This window comes from Eptesicus fuscus, chromosome 7, assembly GCF_027574615.1.
Source record: "Eptesicus fuscus isolate TK198812 chromosome 7, DD_ASM_mEF_20220401, whole genome shotgun sequence".
In the NCBI taxonomy this organism is placed as follows: domain Eukaryota; kingdom Metazoa; phylum Chordata; class Mammalia; order Chiroptera; family Vespertilionidae; genus Eptesicus; species Eptesicus fuscus.
In genome coordinates, this window is record NC_072479.1 from 68,161,782 (window position 1) to 68,185,220 (window position 23,439).

At 41.7% G+C, this 23,439-nt stretch overlaps 1 protein-coding gene and 1 long non-coding RNA gene across 5 annotated transcripts in view; one reads left to right on the forward strand and one right to left on the reverse strand.

Annotated features, from left to right (window-relative positions):
• Nucleotides 1-3,564: 3,564 nt before the first annotated feature.
• Nucleotides 3,565-5,499, reverse strand: LOC129149808 (uncharacterized). Its single transcript, XR_008556625.1, has 2 exons — nt 4,479-5,499; nt 3,565-3,752 (listed from the first exon to the last, which is right to left on the reverse strand). It is a non-coding gene; the product is annotated as an uncharacterized LOC129149808 (long non-coding RNA).
• The window catches only part of CPNE8 (copine 8), a 194,540-nt gene continuing 176,516 nt past the window's right edge, over nt 5,416-23,439 (forward strand). For 3 of the 4 annotated variants that reach the window (XM_054719169.1, XM_028144169.2, XM_054719170.1), the window contains exon 1: nt 5,769-5,938. In XM_054719169.1, coding sequence (XP_054575144.1) covers nt 5,841-5,938 — 98 coding nt within the window. In that variant the 5' untranslated portion in view covers nt 5,769-5,840. Of the gene's footprint in view, nt 5,939-23,439 lie in introns of all 4 variants that reach the window. The other variant, XM_008140552.3, reaches the window with a different exon arrangement.

The window sequence follows — 23,439 nt, forward strand, 5'->3', positions numbered from 1 at the left end:
AACTTCTAGCGTGTAAAGGAAATATTCTGTAATATGTACCATCCAATAGGGTAGCTATTGAGCATTTGACATGTAACTAATGCAACGGAGGAGCTTTGTTTTTAATTTTATTTAATATTAATGTAAACTTAAATAGCCACTTGTGGCTAGTCTACTGGACAGAGTAGGTTTGGATAACTTTAGCTTACACTCCTTTTACATATTTCCTCTCAAATTACAGTCTTTTAAGATAACTTCTCTCTATCCAAATTTACAGCCTTCCTCTTTGGAGACTTTCGTCTTCTCACTACTGTACAAACATATGAAATACTTATATTTACCTATATATTTGCTCATATTTCCGTACCTATATTGTTCTGTCCTCTCCTTTTACTAATTAAAAATATTAAGTCCCATTTTCCCAGGGATGTTTTAATGATTATTCTTTCTCATTAATATGCCTTTCCTTGAGCATTAGTCACATTGGTCTATACCACATGATCTCATAACAAGACATAGCTTATTTATTGCTCTTTCTTAAACTGATTTTAAGCACATTAAACTGATGCTTAAATCAGGGAGCATATTCTTCATATTTTCTATTTCTTCCTTCTATGTTTGCATATAGATAGCAAAGCCATTCTTGAAGACAAATCCTTGCTTACTACTATGATCTTATTCATTACAATGTATGCTACAAGACTTCTGATTCCTTCTATAGATTTATTTTTTTCAAATAGAACCAATTAAAAGTAGTGGAAAAATTAGATCAGTGTGTGTGATTTTTTTTTAAATGAGGGACATATAATTATTTTAGCTTTAATTAAATTGACTATTTTTAGTGGGTAGTCCCCAAAGATGACTGCTATCAATTCCTTCCCTTCCAATATGTGTATGCTGCTCTACCCTTTAAGTCAACTCAGCCACCACTCCTGCCCTGAATTTAGGCTAGCCTTATAACGTGCTTTGACAAACGGAAACCAGTGGAAGTGACACTGAGCTAGTTCCAGGTCTAGCCTTTCAGGGGCTGGGCAGCCTCCACTTTGGCTCTAGGAAAGCCAGTCACCATGATGTGAAGTTCTGGCTAAACAACTGAATGAAGAGAAAAGAGGAAAGCCACATGGACGAAGAGCATTGAGCTGCCAGACATGGTAAAGAAGATTTCTTGGATTTTCCAGGCCAGCCAGCCTCTAGCTGAATGAAACCATGTTCATGATGCTGACACTACATAAAGCAGAACTGCCTGGCCAAGCCCTGCCATAATTGCTCCCTCAAAGAATCATGAAAAGGAGTAAAACTATTGTTATTTGAGTGATTAAGTTTTGGACTGGCTTGTTATACACCAATAGATAACTGAAATACTATCATTAGACAAACAAACAAACAAAAAGAAGATTCGGTCATAGTAAGAGAACTCACCTCAGTTTGATCACCTTCCTGATCTACCCCTTCCCCAATCCTCACAAATTCATGGTGTCTCTTTATTGAATATTTAGTGGTTGAGCCAAATGACTCTGTGATAGTGGAAAACTAAATATTACCTACACCAGCCCAAGACTGTCAAAACATAATTAGAAATATGTTCTTCTATATGCTTATATATATGAAGTTCTGAAACTGAAAGCATTATGTATTCTAAATGGTCTCTTGAATATAAAATTTATTTATCAAACAAAGTGCTTGAGAATAGGCTCACTTAAAGAACCACCCAAGAGCCCTTAGAAAAGTGTCACTTAATTAAAATATTGGATTTAATGTTCCTGGACACTTATTCACAACATATCTTAATCTTGCTATTATTTGTAATATTTAAAAAGTGATACTATTCTGACTGCCTTAACCATTGGAAATGTGGTATTCAAATACTGGTAAATAAATATTTAGTCACAAAGGTAACTTCAAGTTATTTTATTGTCTGAAATTATTGAATTATGTGCTGACTTGATCCACTTTGGGTAAATCATCTCCAAATGGTTAGCAGGTCAGAAAGAAGGCAGGTACTCAGAGAACATGTTTTGGACACTCATTCAAATGTCTTCTGTCAGCTGCAATTTTCCCCTAATTAAACAGCTAGTCCGTTCTTTGCTATCACATAAGTTTATTTTATAAGCTGTGCCTACATAGAGCAGCTTATGTGGCTAAATTGATCTAGCCATCCATAGAGGTTAAGCAATGCTGCAGCTACTTATTTTCTTCAATTTCCTGAGGACATTTTGAAGGTGAGCATATGGCAATGCTGGCATTTCTGACTTATCTTGGGGCGGAAGAGTTAGGCCCAAGTGAGCGAATTTTCCACTGATGTGGCTACAGCCTGAAGAACTGCTCAGCACAATTTGTTTGAGATTTCTGTGTGAGCTGACACCGTACCTGCACGATGAGGTAAATGAACTTTGTCCTTATAAGGATATATGCTCTTTCAGACAAGCTGATTCTTTTTGACCATGCCATTTCATAAATAAATGCTTCTGAAAAATAACGGACAATGACACTTTAATTTACAATCTGAGGTCTTCTCGAATCTTGTGGAATAATAAAATCTCAGAGATAAAAACTCAATGATTCAGTATAATCTCTACCCAGTCATCCATCTCCTTGCCAGCAGGAGCTTTACCTCCCAGGTCTAGCACAGTGTCTAAGCACACAGTAAAAGTTCAAATAATTTTTTACTGAATCACTGACTTGGTGAATAACGGCTGCTTATACATTTTAGTAAATAAAAATCATCTTCAATTTTTAACACATTCCAAAGTCATGTATGTTTCTCAATACACTTTAATACATATAAATTTTTATTAAAAAATTCTTTAAAATAAAAGCTTAAAGAAATAGACATGTCATAATGCATGGTATTTATTAAGTTATTAAAAGTTATTTTTTAAAATTGCAATTCTTTATGTATTGTGCTAACTACATTAACAGAGTTTGGATATACTTTAAAAGTTGTGTCACTTAAAGCTTACTTCAACATGATGAACTTATGAGTGCTGAATACATAGGGAACTCTTAAGACTCAATAATAATAAAACAATTCAGTAAAAATGAGCAAAAGATTTGAGCTGACACTTCATGAAAGAAGATCTACAGATAGCAAATAAGCACATGAAAATATGCTTGCCATTAGTTATTAACCCACAGTGGGACCCATATGACAACATCATTAGTCATTAACCTACTTCTACCTATTAGATTGGCTAAAATGTATTTACCTATTTCCCCTTTTATTGAATTTATTGGGGTGACACTGGTTAACAAAATTATACAGATTTCAGGTGCACAATTGAACAGCACATCATCTGTACACTCTTTTGTATGTTCACCACCCCAAGTCAAGTCTCTTTTCATCACCATGTATCCTCCCATACCCTCCTCCATTGGCTAAAATTTAAACGAGTAATATAATAAGTGTTAGTAAAACAACTGGACCTCATATAATGTTGTAGGAATGGAAAGTAGTACAATTTTGGTGCAATTTAGTAGTTTCTTAAAAAGTTAAATATTTATATTTCATTTGACCCAGCTATTCCACTCCTAGATATTAACCCAAAAGTAATGAAAGCATATGTCCACATTAAAAAAATCTACATAAATGTTCATAGCTGTTTTATTTGTAGTAGCCCAAACCTGTAAACAACTTAATGTCCACCAATGCAGGAACGGATAAACAATTCATGGCCCATCTATACAACGGAATACTAGCAGGCAATAAAAAGAAATTAACTACTGATGAACTCAACAGCATGGAAGAATCTCAAAAGAATTTTTCTCAGAAGAAGCTACAGAAAAAAAAAATAGTACATGTTGTAGGATTCCATATGCAATATACATATATTTAGAAATGCAAATTTACCTACAGTTATATAAAGAATATAAATGGTTGCCTGGAGGGATTTTCAGTGGTAAAGGGAGAAACTGATCACCGAAGGAACATGAGAAAATTTTTAGGCTGATGGGATGGGTTATTATTTTGATTGAGATGGCTCCACAGGAGAATATAGGCATCAAAATTTATCAAATGGCACAATTGAATCATGGGCAGTTTATCAAATATTACAAGTTAATAAAGTGGAAAAACTTAAGAAGGTCTTTATGAGTTGAATACTATTTTAAAGTTCTCAACTTTTATTTCTTCAGGAGGCTTCTATACAATAAAAGTCTGGTTAGCTTAAGACAATACAGTAGGTCTCTTCTCCCAATTTATTTTTGGGCAAAATAACACATGTTCGGAGTTTTAGGACATTTCCAAATAGTAATAAACGACAGTTTAATCTGTAATAGGGAGAGGGGAAGAGAAACAGAGAACTTCTGGACTTCAGGTGTGACAAGTGGTGGGCGGGAAGATCAGGAAAGGAAACCAAGAATGAAATCTGAAAGGGTGCCTGGCCAGGGGCTATGACAAAACTGTGCCATCACACCTTTCCCCACAAGCCCACCAGTTTAGATTCCCTAAGGCAAGTGGCTCCAAGTGGGTTAAAATGGTACAACGTATGGCAGGTCCTCACCCAGGAAAACTGTTCCTCCCTGAGTTAGTCCTACCAGCTGCAAACCGCGTGGCAGGCGCACTCAGAGAAGGCGGACAGGGCACCCTCCCTCTACTCTCCCAGTTTGCCTTAGGGTGAGTCGCGTTCTCGGTTGCCCCTGGTGGCGAGCCCCCGGGACCTGCGGGCGCACGGGCGAGGCTGGCGGAAAGGTGCGGGCAATCAAGGTCCCTGAAATGGAGGTGAGCGGCTGGTACCCCCCGGTGCGTTCGCCGCTTCTGCCTCCGGGCACCAGCCTGGCCGCCCCGGAATCCGGTTTCCCCACACGCAGCGCTCCCTCTGGCTCCTCCGCTTCCATCCGTCCCGCTCCATTCAGGTGTTGCCGCTGGGATTCTGGGTGACCTCCGGATTTCAGGACAGAACTTGCCTGCCTTTGGAAAGGAGGGGGCGCAGAAGAGCTCTGGCTGTAGAGGAATTGTCACCGTGAGACCTCCACGCTCCGAAGAAAGGGGGGAAGAATTCGGAAACTAGGTGGTTCTCTGCAATCCCAAACACCCCCCCTCCTCCCCACCTCTTCAGAGTCCAACCTGCTCCCACCGTGTCCCGCATATGTTTGCTTTGTCACTTGACCACCTCTGACAGAAGGTCGGCGATCGTCCTCACGTCGCATCGTCACCGACCCTCCAGTGGCCGAGGGTGGGCAGCCCAGCCCAGCCGCGGGACCCGGTTCCCCTGCAGAGGGCGCAGGGGGAGGGACCTCGGAGGCTCCCTCCGCGGAGAGGTGAGGGCCAGCGCGGGGTGGGGAGGGGCGGACTCAGGACAGAGGAGTTAGGAGCCCGCGGAGGCGCCCACACCTCCCGCTTCCAGCCCAGGCGGGGAGACGGCGTGACATGCCCGTCCACACCTGATTGACAGGAGGGAGTCACGGCCCAGGAAGCGGGTGTGGGTGTGTAGAGGCGGAGACAAACCCCGAACCGCACGCGCAGCGGGCCCGGGCGGGCGCTCCTAGACGGTCTGGGTCTGGGGCCACCTATCCCAACCAGGTGCCCGGCCGGCGGCCTCGCGGAGCCAGAAAAGGCTTACGGAGTGCCCCCCAGCGGGGGGGCTGCTGCCTGCCAGAAGGGGGGGGGGGCAGGGACGCCGGCGGCCCCGGGCGTCACTTCCCCGGCAGCCTCGCCCTCCGCCGGAACGAAGTCGCGGTTCCCTCGGGGCAGCGCGCGGAGACCCGCCAGCCTCCTCCCTCCGACTTCCCGCGAGCCGCCTCCGCCTCCTTCTGCCTCCTCCCTCAACCTCCAGCCCCGTCTGCCTGGAGCTGAGCTCGGAGACCTCCGCGGGCTCGAGCTCTGGAAGTGGGCGCCGGCCAAGTCCGGGGCGCCTCCCCCCAACATGGACAGCCGCTACACCAGCACTGCGGGCATCGGGGACCTGAACCAGCTGAGCGCGGCCATCCCGGCTACGCGGGTGGAGGTGTCCGTATCCTGCAGGTGAGCACGCAGCCTCTCCCCTCCCCTCCCTCTTCCCCCCCTCCTCCCCCCGCCCTCCCCGTGCCCGGTTGGGAGCGCTTGGCCAGCGCCCTGGATACTCCGAGGCTTGGGGCGGCTGAGAAGTTGTGCGGTGCGCGGGCAGACAGCCCAGGGGTGGGTCTGGAGTCCCCCCCTGGGTGGAGCGGCACCGGGCGGGTAGCGGGAACTAGAAGCGAGCGGTGGGCTACGGGGACTGAGACTTCTCGTTTCCTTCCTGGGGAAATGCTGTAAAAGTTGGCTGGGCTGTGTGACTCAGCGGTGGAAAACTCTTGCCGCCGCCCACTTTACCGGCCCTTTTTACGTCCCAAACCCGAGCTGTACGGTTGGGCGATGACGGGAATCGGAGGGGACGGACAGCATTGCCAAAAGCGCTCGTGACCGCTGCGCGCGGTGACCCGGGACTCCCCCTGCTCGGCGTCCGCACAACCAGCTATTGACACGGTTGGCTCCAACCTCTGCAGCTTCCTCCCCACCCACTTCCTGGAGTCCTCGGGTTCGGCTCTCCCTCCCCCTTCCCCCCCTCCCCACCCCTTCCCTCCACACACACCAGCACACACACTTTTCCGGGGCTCTGCGCCTGCCTCCTGCCTGAGAGGTGGAGGTTTCGGCTCCCCAGCCCAGCGATTGCAGAAGAATCTGTGCCTTCCTTAAAAGCTGGGAAGTCACGATTTGCTCCCAGCAAATAGACACATTGTGCTTATCGCAATGGACACCCTTGCCCAAGGTTCTGTCAATTTCAAATTCCTTTGCCTTCTGTTCTTTGGGTCAGTTTCCCTGTAAATAGAGCAGCCCAAGTTGCTCTAGCGCAGATTTTGAGGAAATGGGCGGGCTAAGACTAAACTGATTTTAGCAAAAGGAGGGGGAGGTTTTGCGAATTATAATTCACTGCCTGGTGGGCACATTTTGATCTCTCTCGTTGGAAAACGCTCTTCTCACTTATCCACCTTCCGTCCCAAGATTGTTTTTCATGCCTTGAAATCCTCCCCTTCCTTTCCTTGGTAAAACTTGCCTTAAAGAAATCTAATAAACCTGGGGAATCTCCCATGCCAATAAGCTCTGGAGCTTAAAGTGCTGTTAACCTAGTGGTACTTGATTTTGTATTTTTACAAGACAAAGTCTAAAGCCAAAGGAATCATTTTTCTTGAGGGGGGCGGGGCGCGGAGGGGGTTGGGGAAGGAGTGGAGGAATTTCAAGCACCAACCCAGGACTGAGGTGTTAATCAGCTGTCTCTGAAACTATGTATAATCCCTTGATTGCTTGATTCCTCTTACTGCTGACCTCAAAACTGTGGGAACTATAATGCTGATAATGATAGCTAAGCATTAGCCTCTTGCTTATGGTGTGGCCACAGTTTTAAGTGCTTCCACACATTTCTTTCTGTCAACCGAACAGGTGAAACTTGATGGAAAAATCCTTTTAGATATTAATTTCTAGGCCTTTATTTTTCTCTCTGAAGTTGGTTTTAGATGCTAGAGGGAGGTTATTAATACATACAGATAATGCATAGTCAGAAGTCCTACATTAACAGCATTTTCTAGAGCTCTTATCCTCTGCTGAACATCCTATGAAATCTGAATGCCATGTTACCTGTACATGGAATGGATATAAACATATTGTAAATTAAATCTGAATTTCCCATAAGATCTATAGGGTGATTATACCTTTAAAAGATGATACCCTAATTGGTCTTTCTGCCAATAGGGTCCATATTTAATCACTCTGGGTTATTATTATTATTGTGGTTTTTTTCCCCTGGATGCTTGTTTTCTGTGAGTGTGCTGGGAATCCTGAAGTCTATTAGCTTTAAGGCAGTTTGTTTCAGCTTGCTACCTCAGACCCTGGAAATGCCCTTGTTCCAGCCTTTTTACAGATCACTGATTTGGTGTCTTGTTTTTAATTTTTCAAATAGAAGAAAAAAAGTTCTGAACGAGACCAAGTACTTACATTGTTAAGAATTGAATCTTGTAATCATAGATGGTGGTCTTCTTTGGGCTTTGGCAAAAGAAACCTATTACAGATTCTGGCTTTGTGACTTACTTATGTTGTTAACTTGGAGCAAGGTCTTACCTAATCTAAGCTTCCTCGTCTCTAACATGAGGATAAATTATGGTACATATCTTATATAGAATGTTGTCAGGAGTTTAAGAAGATGATGACTGAAAAGTACTTTACACAACATGACCCAAAGAAAGTGCTAAAATGTTAAGTTGTTATTATGATACTGGCAATAGTATTTATTGAGTAAGTGTATTATGTGATTTACCTGTGGAATTCTGTAAATAGTCCTCTTTTGAAGTTCAGTTGGTTAAAGAAGACAAGGATAGAAGCAGCCTTGAGATACCTGTTCCTTTTTTCTTTGTTTGATGTGGGTAAAAAGCATATATCCTAGGATGCTTGTGGGGATTTCAAGGCACAGTTGTAGGCCCCTGAGCCTTACAATGTGTAAGCAGAGCAAAAAATTCCCTTACCTTTTTAATCAGAGCCCTCTGGTGACTTGCTGACACTTAACAAGCAACTCAATAAAATCCCTTTTGATAACCTCTTTTCACTGTCTCCAATCTCAGACTTTTAAAAACTTGATGATATTTTTCATCTTCGTTTTGGGGGAGGTGATAAACTCAACAATTGAAGCTTGAAGCTAAATATAATTCCTGGAAATCATTTTGTGTGTTCACTGTCCAAGTGTTTGAGTGTCTTTTATATGTCTAGCATTACGCCATGCTCCATGTGATGTGCAAGAGAAGTTCTCTGAAAATGTAAAATCAAATCCAACGATGAGGTTCATGCAGAAGGAGGGAACAGGTCATTGTGGAACGGAGTGTTTGGAATATACTACAAAGAGGAGATGGGACTTGAGGGGAGACAAGACAGATGGGCATGGTTTGCTTTAGAGAAGGGAATGTATCCATGGTGGTTCTGTAGGGCTACAAAAGTGGTGCGTTAGGATGACAAGCGTACCTTTCTTGCTGGGTTTATGTAGAAATAAGCTCCCACTCTTTTGACATTCTTTCTACCTATTATTTAGCTTTTGGATTCATTTTTCTTTATGATGTTAATTCATAGATTTTTATGTTAATTGAGTTACCTAATTAAAATGTCTGTAGCTGTAATGATACAACATTAGAAATAGAAAATAACATCTATAATATTCCCATTTTATTCTGAAAACAGGTGAATTAGAATGAGGTAAAGCCAAAGCGAAAAATAATATCTATATATATAAAAGCCTAAGCGAAGAGTCGACCGAACAACTGGTCGACTGGTCACTATGACGCGCACTGACTACCAGGGGGGAGATGCTCAATTGCAGGAGCTGCCCGCTGGTGGTCAGTGCGCTCCCTCAGCGGGAGCACCACCCACTCAGCCAGAAGCTGGGCTCATGCTCTTCCCAGGCCGCCTGCAGCTTCGCGCCCTGTTACATCCCTCAGGGGATGTTGGACTGCTGGTTTCGGCCCGATCCCCGCAGGGCCGAAACCGGCAGTCTGGTATCTCCCGAGGGGTCCTGGATTGTGAGGGCGCAGGCCAGCCTGAGGGACCCCACCAGTGCACGAATCCGTGCTCTGGGCCTCTAGTACAGTAATGTTTTCCCTGGGACTTTGTTTTGTTGCACATTTCTAACACATCCTTTTGGTGATTTTTGTCATGTTCTCTGATTGAGAAGTTAGCAATTATAAAAGCATTAAGAGAACTCTGTATTTGTAGGCTTTGTAGGTTAGCTATCCCATGTAAATCCTTTCTCAGCAATAATCCTAGAATGGTGATAAAATTAATTTTCAACATTAATGTCTACGGAAGGTTATACAGTGGGACTTTATCGAGCACTTACTTTGTGCTAGGCATTCTAAAATGTCATGTCCTTCTTGACCTGGCCATAACTCTTTTGTCTAATCTCCCAGCACTCCTCTTATGTATTCTGACTAAACACAGTCTAACAATTATGTGTTAAAATGTGTTCCAGTCCTAGCCTGTTTGGCTCAGTGGATAGAGTGTAGGCCTGTGGACCTAAGGGTCCCAGGTTTGATTCCAGGCAAGGGCACATACCGCAGTTACAGGCTCCTGCCCGGCTGGCCTGGTCGGGGGGTGCGCAGGAGGCAACCAATCGATGTGTTTCTCTCACATCGATATTTCTCTCTGTCTTTCCCTCTCTCTTCCACTCTCTCTAAAAATCAATGAAAAAAATATCCTTGGGTGAGGATTAAAAAGAAAAATGTGTCCCAGATAAATGTGGCTGCACAACACAAGTAAGAGGTACAGTCCCAGAGCATGTGCTGCTAGCCTAGTGGGCCAAATTCTTTTGCCTACCTGGCCATGTACATGCTGCTCTCTCAGCCCTGAATGTCCCTGCCTCCCTTCCCCTTCCTTTCTTGATTAGCTTGTGCTCTTTCAAGACTCAGGTCAAACATCATTTTCTCTTATGACTCCCAAGCTGGATTTTGCTGTTTTCCCAAAGCAGCTGATATGTAGCAATATCATATAGGGTTGGTGGAGGAAAAATTTCCCTCTACCCTTCAAGGTTCTTCTGGCTGGTGTACGTGGTTTTCAGAGCTTTTCCCAAAGCTGCTGTTTCTTAAAATTAACCAGCCTAAAATAATCAATATCCCCAAAGAGGTGTATTTTGGAGTGGCCAAGTTATCTCTGCTTCAGTAGTTGCATCATTATTCTTAGTCTTTGTGTTCTTCTTAAGGACAAGTTTTCTCTCTTTTGTGTCCATGTTGTTGAGGTAAGAACATCCAAACCTGTAAAGAATTTGTATAAGAATTTATTTGAGCCAAACAGAGGCTATGCCTGGAAGCAAGATCTCAATGGAATGAGAAAAATGTCTCTCAGAATGGCAGTCTGCAGCTTCTTTTTTGCATTTGGAATTAAGGAAGGGACATAAGGAAGATTACATGAAAGTGGGAGAAAGCAAAGGAGGACTGGATTACAGGATAGCTATAATTCTGTGCTCTCTTGAGGGTGGTTATATTTCCTAGGGATCCGAAAAAGGCATTTCAAAGGTGTGTTAAGCTAGATGCACAGAAACAATGGACAGGGCTTTTTAAAGGAAAAGATAAAGCTTTTAGTAGAGAATTTATATTTATTCCTGGGGCGTGACTACACACCATGACCTACCCTGTTAGGAATCTATGATTGGATTACTCTGTAAGGTTACCTTCTATCACTGGACTTGTCAGTTTTATTACAGAACCTGTTTTTCATCCATAATACGTATATTCTGAGTTTAGTACAGCATATGTAGTCAATAAGTGCTGAATTCTGTAATTCTCTGGATGAATCATCTGGCACGGCAAAGGCATTTTGCCTATTAAAATACAGACTCCAAGGCCCCCACACCAGATTTACTGAATCAAAATCTCTAGGTTCACCATGTACTAGTTATTCACATTAAAATTTTTAATCAACCAGTTTGATGAGCAAATGACTGTAGTCACTTGATGTACATTAGCAATACCCACCCTACTAAGGTCTTAGGATGATACTTTTCAATGGTGTGTTGAAGCTGGTTTAAATGGGGTTGAGACAGGAATTTGTGAGAGTTGTTAAATAAAGGCATTATTAAAAATTAAATATGTAAACCTAAAATTAAATAAATTATGTTTTAAAAGAAAGTTAAGACATACGCCAAAGTTCTCACTTCTAAGTATTTTACTATATGTTAGTAGTATCTGTACTCTTTACTATCATCTATGCTCAATCTTTTTCATCTATGTGGTGAACATATGCAGTTGTATGCTATTGTTTACATCTTCTCAATCCATGTTCAGTGACATCACATTGGTAGCTTGAAATTGGCCATAGTGGGAATATTTACACCATGGAAACTGGCCAACATTGCAAATTAGGGCTTGATTATTGTTTTGTTATTGTCTGCACTTAAGACATTCCATGGGAATCAATTAGTCCTATGAAATTTGCAGTTATAAATGTTATAGATATATTACTATTATTTGTAAATTGTGTGCTCAGCTACACATACTTTATATCAGTAAAATTTATAATAAATTATCTAAACAAACATACATACACACATTTAGCTTTTTTTTTGAGAGTCTCTTGTTAAACACATACTTACTTTCACATTACTGTTTATAGGTCTTTTGTAAAAGATAAAGCATTATACAAAGGAAGAAAATTGCTGCTGTTAGACTGTCACTATTAGAAATGATAGTGTCAGATTCAGCACTGTCTCTGATCTTGCTTCTCTACTGGAATAAGTGAGCTGTGTAATTTTTCTTTAATCTTTATTCTTGAAATTATTACAGATGTCCCCTACCTCCCCCTTCCCCCACCCCAAACGACCCCCCCCTCCCTCATCCCTTCCCCTCCTCAGGCCTTCCCAACACTGGTATCTGTCCATGGGCTATGCATATATGCATATACATTCATGGGGTAATCTCTTCCTGCTTCCCACCCCCTTCTCTCTGAAATACCTCAGTCTGTTGCATGGTTTTATAATCCTTGAAAGGTTGTGACAGCCTGCAGGTGTACTGTCACCGGAAGTATAATGCAACAGGAAGACTGAAATTTTGTATGCTTTTTACTTTCTTCCCCTTTTCATGTGGTCCTCTCCACATCTTCTTTATTCTCTTACTTCTAGGATTTTGTGTGTTTGTTTCTCCACTCACTGGTGGCATATACCATGCACGTTTATGTGTCACAGCTCCAGTTACACTGTGATTAACTGACCACCAGGGAAAGCAAATTCAGATTCCAAAGGAGAGAATCTGATGAGCCCTGTGGGAATCCGCCCATTTTGAAGCAGATGCCTCTACTGTTCTGATTATCCGTGGTGAATGAGAATCAGTGTTCAAATACAGTTGGGGGCTCCACCCCAATCCACATTGGTTTATCTTAGACACACTTTATCCTTCTTTAGTCAAAGAGTTTGAAGTCAGTGTGCAAATAGGTTTCCAAATGATGTTAGCTGATAAATTATGTTACTGTAAGCTAGGGAAATTAGAATTCTTTTAGCCCATTAATGAGGCACATGAATAGGCAAATTGAGGGTCAAGCTGTGATAGGTAGTTAACATCCTTTCTTATGGCTCTGCAGTTCCTGAGGTCTTGTTAAAAAATGTAGTCACAGTGCTTTCTGGGGGGCCATGTTGGGGTGTTTTTCTTTTTTAGCTTCCACGCTTTAGGAAAATTGGTTGTAGTGATATTTCTGGGCAGTGGTTTTGAACTCTTAAGTGTGGGAGTTGCCCAGGTATATCTTAGGAGAGAAAAGTCTTACTCATTAAAAAGTCTTACTGGTGAAACTCATGTTGTTTCACCAGTATTTTGGCCTACCCTGCATTTGTTAGCATTTGGGGCTCGGGGTGTTCTAAAAAATGCCCTGGGATGTGGAGAATGGAGTCTAGAAGCAATTCACAAAGCAAGGCCCCACAGAATCGGGTGTTCACGGTTGTGCTGTCTTAGGTACATTGTTTGTGGCCTGACAAGCAAAAGACTGCATTCATTCCCTATTTGAGTTTATTCAAGGCAGGGAAGAAAACCAGTTCCTCTCAAAGAAGTTTTATTCATTTGTTAGCCTGGTTTATAATAGTAACCCTCGCTTGTTAGAGCCGGTTTTGTTTTTAGCCTTGAAGAGCATAGGTGTGGAACTAGACCAGCTCTACTACTACTGGCTGTGAAACCTGGGAAAGTTACTTACTCTCTGTTCCTCAATTTCCTCATCTGTAAAGTGGGGATAATAGCAGCCTCTACCTCTCATATTTGTTTTAAAGGTTAAATAAGTTAATATACGAGTTAAAGCACTACTTGTCACACTAGGTAAGTACTCAATAATTACAAATGGATACAAACACAAAACAAAAGCCACCCGCTATTCCATCATACTATGAGCATTTAGTTCACTTCTCTCATTTATAGCATCACATTTATCGTCTCTCTCATGTGTGTACATGCTCACATACATTGTATGATGAAATCATATTATATTCTATACAATTTATCTTCTCGACTTTTCTGTTAATATTATATCATGTAGATGTTGCTGTCATTAGTTTTTAAAAATATAACCTTCCATGACTGTGTAATAGTCTATTATATGGGTATACTATATTTTCCAAAATGTATTTCAAAAAGTTAACATTCAAAATGATGCTACAGATTACAGATGAGCACTGTTATTCACCAACACTTGACAACTCCTATGATTTCCCCCACGCCCACCCCAGGATAGTTTTCTAGAGCTTTTGAAAGAGATTGAATACCTTGTTTTGGTTATTTCCCCCCTATTCCTCTTTAAGCAGAGTCAAGTCTAAACTACTGGCTGCACCTTTCTAAATACTTTTATTTCCTTGAGAAATTTGCATGTAAAGATTGATGAGAATGTGGGGCAGCAGAGTGTAGCAGCAAGAAAATGGAATTAGGAGCCAGACAGCTGTCTTTAAATCCCTTTTTTATTCCTTTTTAGAATAGTATTTTGGGTAACTTATCTCAACTTTTGGAATCTCATTTCCTAATCAGTAATATGAAAATGATTTAAAAAAAACAAATTTATAAGATTTTTGGAGAAGTGAATGAAATCAAGTCTATAAAATGTCCCCCCCCCCCCACCATGCCTATCACAAGAAAAGCACTTCATAGCTGTTAGTCTTTTTATGGGGGTATATTATTGTGTGGCACATAGCAACACAGAAGAGAGTTACCTGTAGTTTGGACAGAAACATGAACTGCAAGGTGACAATTATAAAGCTGCATGTGAAGGACCATCTGTCCTAGCCCAGGCCGAATACTATCTAAATGCAGAGGGCATGTAGAATCAAACAGTGGCCAGAGAGTATAGATTTGGAAATGCGTGCACAATTTCTACAGATTCCACCGCATGGTTCCCCCACACCAAAACACACAGATATGTGGCCTTAATGGGATTTGATAGGTAGGAGGTAGTGCTTAACAACAGAGTTTGGAATGAAAGCACTTTGTAGCATATTCTTACATGTGATCAATAAAAGCTATTGGCTGATATTTAGATTGCTCTTTCCTGCTGGACATGTGATAAAACAGGTATCACAGTAGATGACAACACTGGCCAGAGGAGAGCAAGAATGTATTGCCGATAATAAAATAAATGTATGTAAAGGGTGCCTTGCTGCAATGGTCAGTGTTCACTGCCTGACACACAGTACCTTAATATTTTTAACCTTATGACAGCCATCAATGTTAGTGCCTCTCCAGCCAGGGATATTAGCTGTCAGTCATTCGTTTTCAAATTGTGAGATATTTTGTCAAGTATATTTTATAAAGAATAATACTCCAAACATCCTGAGGAAATTATCAGTTATCTTTTTGAAACACTGAAGAAACAAAATATCATTGATGTTTGCTGAGGAATATTTCTATTTATCAAACATATTTTATTATATAGGTAAAGCTATCCTCTCTAATAAAAGAGTAATATGCAAATTAACCATCACTCTGCTACATAAGCCACACCCACCCACCAATCAGGGCGAGTATGCAAATTAACCCCAACCAAGATGGCTACCAGAAGGGAGGCTTGGGTTTCCCCGGAAACAGAGGAAGCCAAGCTTTCCACACACTCTGGAGGGCCCAGGCCTCCACTCAAGGATACAAAGTTTCAATTATAGAAGGTAAACAAATCCAAACAGAAACGGCTGCCGGCCACAGAGCGAGCAGGAGGCTTGGCTCCACTCCAGGCTACAAAGTTTCAATTGTAGAAGGTAAATAAATTCCAGATACCAGGGCCTCTGCTTGGGTCACCAGGGGAGTGGCTGGCCTGCAAACCACCACAGGCCCATCGCCCAGGCCTCTCCACGCCCCAAGGGAACCCCACCCTGATCCAGGACACCCTTCAGGACAAACCAGCTGGTCCCCACCCATGCACCAGGGCCTCTATCCTATCTAATAAAAGAGTAATATGCAGATTGACCATCACTCCAACACACAAGATCAAGATAGCTGCCCCTATGTGGTCAAAGATCCTGCCCCCATGTGGATACAACATGGCCACCACAAGATGGCCAGCAGGGGAGGGCAGTTGGGAGGGACCAGGCCTGCAAGGGAGGGCAGTTGGAGGCGATCAATCCTGCAGAGGAGGGCAGTTAGGGGTGACCAGGTCAGCAGAGGAGGGAAGTTGGGGGCAAACAGGCTGGCAGGGGAGCAGTTAGACATCAATCAGGCTGGCATGGGAGTGGTTAGGGGGTGATCAGGCTGGCAGGCAGAAGCGGTTAGGGGAAATCAGGAAGGCAGGCAGGCGAGCAGTTGGGAGCCAGCAGTCCTGGATTGTCAGAGGGATGTCCGGTGGGATCGGGCCTAAACGGGCAGTCGGACATCCCTCGAGGGGTCCCAGATTGGAGAGGGTGCAAGCTGGGCTAAGGGACATCCCCCCGCCCCTGTGCACGAATTTTCGTGTACCGGGCCTCTAGTCCTATATAATAAAAGGCTAATATGCAAATTGTCCCTTTGACCAGGAGTTCAACTGGGAGTTCAACCAGGGGCCAGGGCCAGCCAGCCAACTGCCCATGGCCCTTCCCCAAGGCCGGTCTGGCCTGATCGGCCCCGATTGGGGTGGGCCGGCCAGACCCCACTCGTGCACGAATTTGTGCACTGGGCCTCTAGTTCAAATATAAAAGCTGGCAAGCCAGCATGGCTCAGTGGTTTAGCATTGACCTATGAACCAGGAGGTCACAGTTCAATTCTAGGTCAGGGCATATGCCTGGGTTGTGGGCTTGATCCCCAGTGGGGGACATGTAGAAAGCAGCCTATCAATGATTCTCTCTCATCATTGTTTATATCTCTCTCCCCCTTTTTTCCCCTTCCTCTCTGAAATCAATAAAAATATATTAAAAAATCTCTTTAAAAGCTGTACTATGAGGCCAAGAAACATGAAAGCTTTGGGCATTTGCTATATATTTTATTTAAATTAATACCAAAGTCTACATCTTAGAAGACAATGTGTAAAGCACTTATATGCTCATACACTCATCCTTCCAACAATTCTGTAACCCAGGTGATGTTAGGGCCTATTTTGCAGGTGAAAAGATTGGGATTCAGAGGGAGTGTAAGTAATTTGGCCTAAGTCTCACATCTAGGAGGAGAAAGATTGAGTTCCTAATCCATAAACAGTGCCAGTTCTAAGATGTATGCTTCTGACAACTGGCCATCTTCTGTCACTCTTCTACAAGTTCTTTACTTTAGGCTTTAAGGGTAGCTCATTCCTGTCTGTGTCCATGTGTCGGTGACTGAAGAAAGATTACAAAGCTGGGAGACACAGTTATAATAGATGATATTAATACTATTACTAAGCGGAATATGAAATTCTTTTGTGTGTGTGTGTGTGTGTGTGTGTGTGTGTGTGTGTGTGTGTGTGTCTTGGGGGGGGGGAGGGGTTCTGTCCCCAAATACTAAGAGCTGTGAATAAAACAATTCAGATGAGTGGCATAAATGTTAACCATTTGATGTCTAATTTCCAAGTATTGATTCTATTCTTTTTTCTGCTCCTGAGTTGCCTAATGAAGCTGTGGGAAATTAAGTAATGAGAAGACTATTTCACTAGAAATCAGCAGGCAGGATAAGATGAAAGCTAAATGCTGGAGAAAGGTAATGGACCAGGCAAATGAAAAATAGAGGAAAATTAATTGAATTGACTCTGACATTCATATTTGTCGTTAAGAGTTGAAAATTGGCCTCAAGTCCTATTATTTCAATCCACTGTTTTCTTAATAATGAGGAAGACACCATTTAAACATGCTAGCTTGTTAATAATAAATTCCAAGGTTTCCTTTCAAATATGTTCAAATATATTCAGATGACAAACGTGTTCCTCAGAATTCCATGTAAATAAAATAGTTACTTTGGTAGTGAAATATCACTGCAGTACTCTATGTGAATTCTGACATGAATTTGTAAAAGTCAATATTTTCTACTTTGCTAATTAGCTGCTCTCTTGATCTCTCTATCTGTAATAAATGACATTAATTTTATTAAAAATGATCACAAATGTCAGAGAGTGTAATGGACCAGATATGATTATAATCAACCATAACTAGTTGAAACCAACGCATTTCTCAGCTTTACTTAGCACAGTAGTGCTTTTAAAATCATTTTGAGAAATTTGCTTCTCACTGCCCACAGATCCTTGTTAGTGCATCATCTCAATGCTTATAACTCTGTGAGCATTCTTACAAACCTTTATTTTTAAATCTAAATGTATTCCTAAAGGGAGTATCACATTCTTTGTGGTTCTTTCCATTATTAAAAGCTCAATCATTCTTCTTTGATGTCTTCAATAGATTTTTATGTTTCCCAGCTATAAAGCAAAGACTTAGTGGAGTAAAAGCAAATGAGTGAGATTAAGCGATATCTGAGAACATACAGAATAATAACTTTATTTGATAATCCCATTAAATTACATATTTTATTTTTTTCCATTTTTAAAATCTTTATTGTTGAAAGTATTGCATATGTCTCCCCTTTTTTTTTTCTCCCATTGACCCTTTATTAGCCTGCTAAGTTACCTATTTTAGACACAGTTTACTGTCTGGCTTATCTTGATATCTCAACTTTCAAATTAATTGCAGAAGCAGCAATATTAGAAGTTAGATTGCATTGATTTTCATGCCATTGGTTTCATCCAAAGCCTCTTTGTAGGCATTGGGAAAAGGAGACATATATTAAGTTGTTAGTGAATGTTTGTCTTAATTGATAATTTAAAGTGAATTTAAAGACTATTTTTGAAGAGAAGTTTAAATATACTAGCTAAAAGATGATTGATTTTTTTAAAACTCAAAATTTGTCTCACAATTTAAATTAAATGGTTTTAACTTCTTTGTTTCACTTAAATCATTTTGTCCTTTGAATGGCATTTATTTGACTTCTTGCTTCCTTATGCAACATGCCAGCAAAGTACAGTGGAAACCCCACGGTTTCAATCTGTTTCTGACACTGGCTCTGTAACCATTAACTATCCCTCCACATCTCTGAACATGAGTTCCTATGGAAGGTTGAGTCCCTGGTCTAGAGGACCTGGGAGGTTACTTAGAGCTTATTAGAAGTAGAACTTTGAAATAAATCCAAAAAATGTTCTGTTTTAAGGAAAATTTGTGATTGTCAATACATTGAAAACTTAGGCCCTAATTCTAATGTCTGGATTAAAATTTTTTTAAAAAATTTTTTTATTGATTTTTGGAAAGAGGGGAAGGGATAAGGAAAGAGAGATAGAAGCATCGATGAGAAAAAACCATCCACTGGCCACCTCCTGCACCCCCTCCATGGGGATCAGCCTCTTGGTTCATGGGTGAATGCTCAACCACTGAGTCACACTGGCCAGGCTGGTGTCTCAGTTGTTTTTAAAATATGTTTTTATTGATTTCAGAGAGAGGAAGGGAGAGGGAGGGATGGAGAGAAGCATCAAGGGATATTAAGGTACATTATTCCTAATGTCAACCACTTCCTACTTCAAAGTTCTCATTTCACTTAATATTCTCCCAAAGGGGATATCAGAGGCGTTCTGCTGTTGCTGTTCTAGTTTTTCCTCTCAAAGGGGATCTATAGCTAGCTTTCTTCACTCTGAAAACAAACGTTTGATATTACTAGATGTCTGTGTCTTTCTTGCAATTTACTCTTGTACTGTGTTTACTATGTTTTCACCATTTATTAGTATGTCTCTATGACATCCCATATAAAGGTAATAATCCTATATAATAAAAGGCTAATATGCAAATTGACCGAATGGTGGAAAAACTGGTCACTATGATGCACACTGACCACCTCGGGACAGATGCTCAGCGCAGGAGCTGCCCTCTGGTGGTCAGTGTGTTCCCACAGGGGAGCCCTGCTCAGCCAGAAGCCGGGCTCATGGCTGGTGAACACAGCAGCGGTGGCAGGAGTCTCTCCCACCTCCGCTGCAGGTGGGCAGTAAGGAGCAAGGGGTCCTGGACTGCAAGAGCCCCGGACTGCGAGAGTGATGTCTGAGTGCTGTCTTAGGCCTGATACCCTAGCTGGCAGGTGGACATCCCCCAAGGGGATGAGAGAGGGCACAGGCCAGGCGGAGCCCCACCCCCCCAAAACCAGTGCAAGAATCTCGTGCACTGGGCCTCTAGTATAGTTTATAATAGAGATGGCAAATGGGCCTAATCTTGTGTTAAATGATTAGCTGTTACTAAGTGCCGGCTCTTAAAGTAGTACCTGGATGAATTCACTGGGGACATCTGGTCTTTGTGGGAAAGAGTATTATAGTTGACTTTTATTTTATTTTTTTAAAGGTGCATTTTATTTTATTTATTCATTTGTTTTAATCCCCACCCAAGGATATTTTTCCATTGATTTTCAGAGAGAGTGGAAGAGAGAGAGGAAGACAGATAGAAATATCAACGTGAGAGAAACATATCAATTGGTTGCCTCCTGCACACACCCTGACCAGGGCCTGGGCCTGGGCCTGGGCGGAGCCTGCAACCAAAGTACGTGCCCTTGAGGGGAATAGAACCCAGACCCTTTGATCCGCAGGCCGAGGCTTTATACACTGAGCCAAGCCAGCTAGGGCTAGTTGACTTTTAAAATAAAGTAAACTAACACATGTATGCTGTTATTTTTAACTGTTATAATCTTTAACTTACAGTGACTGATGAGGCACTGAAACTTACACTCATGTCTCCAAAGTGTTCGTTGCTTCCTTTCCATTCCTGCTGCCATCATTCTTATTCAGGAAGTTGTTACTTTCCCCTGGACGATTAGAATATTCTCCGTGACTCCAGAATTCATTTCTTTGGTCTTTTCTTCACATATTTATAGTTATTTTCCTAAACAAAGGTTGAATTGTGTAATTTTTCCTTTTGCGGAAACTTTCAATGTTTCCCCTTACAAAGGTGTTAGCAACATGACATTCAGGGCCTTTCCTCTCCTGCTCATGGACCTCCTCCAGGCTCCTCTCAGACTTGGACGCTAGCCAAAGTGGTGTACTTTGCTAATCTCCAAATGTCTTGTGTGGACTCGTACTCTCTACTATTGTTGATGCTTTCTTGAAGTGGAATGAATTGTTCCTTTTTTTTTTGCATTCCTACACCACAATTCTTATACTTTTATTTTATTCTGCTTATAATTATTTTGGGCTTTGTATGTCTGTCTCTCCTACCAACTCTAAGAGTGCATATTTGTTTTATCATTGATTTTCACAAAAATTGTGTCCTTTGCACATAGAAGCTTTCGATAAATGTTTGCTGCCTGATGGACAGATTGGTAGAAAGGATCAGGACATCCATGAATTTGTGTATGTCTATAACCTTAAAAGTATTACTTTATATACACAGAGCATTAAAATGACTCACTTTCCAGTGCAATTTAGTAAAACATAATATTTTGATCTTTGTTTATTAACTAAGATTTATTAAACTAGTTTATACAAAGTTTTGTTTTGTTTTAGATTTTTGTTGTTGTTCATCCTCACCAGAGGATATTTTTCCCCCCATTGATTTTTAGAGAAAGTGAAAGGGAGAGAAGGAGAGGGGAGACAGAGAGAGAGAGAGAGAGAGAGAGAGAGAGAGAGAGAGAGAGAGAGAGAGAGAGAGAGAGGTGAGAGAGACATATCAATTGGTTGTATCCCACACTTGCCCTGACCTGGGCAGGGGATCCAACCTGCAACCCTTGACCAGAAATCTAACCTGTGACCCTTTGGTGCTGGGGCCAGTGCTCTAACCACTTAGAAACACCGCCAGGGCTATATAAAATTTTATTTGAAGAAATGAGAAACACATAATTTCAAATTCACTTTGTCTTCAAGCATAGCAAAGACAGTTTTAGGTCTGGACACTTAGGATTTTCTTATTACTGAAAATTTGCTTATTTAATCTTGGATGAATAATATGCAAAAAGAGAATGAAGTAATAGAATTTGTAGGTATGATATCATAAATAACATTTCTAAATAGGGAAATAAATGAACATACCTGGAACCGAATGAAGATTTTTGTCTTGGGGAAAGATGTTTCTAATAAATTACTTGGTGAGCTGAACTGATAAAGTGCAACAGGACATTATATTTCATTTGGGAATAATCTAGGATAAGAAGAGCTGTTTGGTGGCCTGGACTCTTTAAGAAGTAATAGGTATTTATTTGCTAATGTGCTTTCCCTCTGTATTTGTTTCACCGATTTTAACTTTGAGCCACACAAAGTTAAATTTCAGGAAAGCCGAAATTCAACTAAAAAAATAATAATAATAACAGCTGTGGAGAAAGGGAAGCTAGAAGAGGAAAGAACGCTTTCTGTAGGAAAAAGGGTGGGGGGGGGGGGACCAGAACTTGTTTTCATATGCACAAGTAAAATATGAGCATGTTTAAGTCAAGTCACTACCTATAGCACATCACTTCTTACATGTCTGGTCATGCTAATTTGTTGGATTGCTGAAATAATTTCCCAAGTGCTTGAAACACAGCTAACGTACCTCAGTGCTCAGTTGATTATGTTTAACCTAAAATGTCGCCCTGCCTGATTACGTCAGATCTTTCCAGAGACTGACCTCAATAATGGTTTAACAATAAAATGAGAAAAAAAACAAAATTATAAAAGCACTTTGTTTCAATGAAGACAATGAATGGATGAATTAGTGTAACACAGGCTGCTGCTAATGATGTTTGATGAACATTTCTAGCACGCATAGAATAGGCTGTAATTTAAAAAAGGAAATGATTATGTGGTTGTATCACTTTCATTTTAGGGGCATGGTCTAAACCAGCTATTCTAAACGAGGATTATTGTCACCTCAGAATTGCGTCAGAGATTTTTCAGACCACATATGGGCACTCCTGAAATTCCAGTTTGCTTCCCAACCAGGGAATAAGTAAGCCCTCTCCATTTTCTCTACCCAAGCAGACTTTCTGCCAGTTAAGTCTCAATCCCTGATCTCCCACTTTCACTTCTACATCATCTCTTTAACGTAGTCGGCCACTCTGCTTCTGACTGGGTCCAGGCCTGTCTGACTCCGGCAGAGACCATGGCACATGATTATTGGACCTTTTGCTCTGGGCAAACCTTCTCCCTGCCATGAATCCTATACATTGGTCTATCTGTTCAAAAAAGGCAAATACTCTCATACTCTCTCTATTTTTTTTTTTTTTAATTTCAGAGAGAAAGGGAGAGGGAGAGATGGAAACATCAATGATGAGAGAGAATCATTGACTGGCTGCCTCCTGCACACCCCCTTCTGGGGATTGAGCCCACAACCCAGGCATGTGCCCTTGGCCGGAATTGAACCTGGGATCCTTCAGTCTGCAGGCTCTATCCACTGAGCCAAACCAGCTAGGGCAAAAAAGGGCAAATGCTGTCATACTCTTACTTCCATTACAAATCCTTTTATTGCCTCTGTAATAAGTCTGCGAGAATCTCCCAAACCCTGACCTGGCTTTTCAAGCCTGATCTCTTTCTTTCTCTCCATGTCATGCCACCCTCTCTCTCCCCACTGTCCTCTCAAAGCTGTGTCCTAAACACTAAGCATTTCAGTCCAC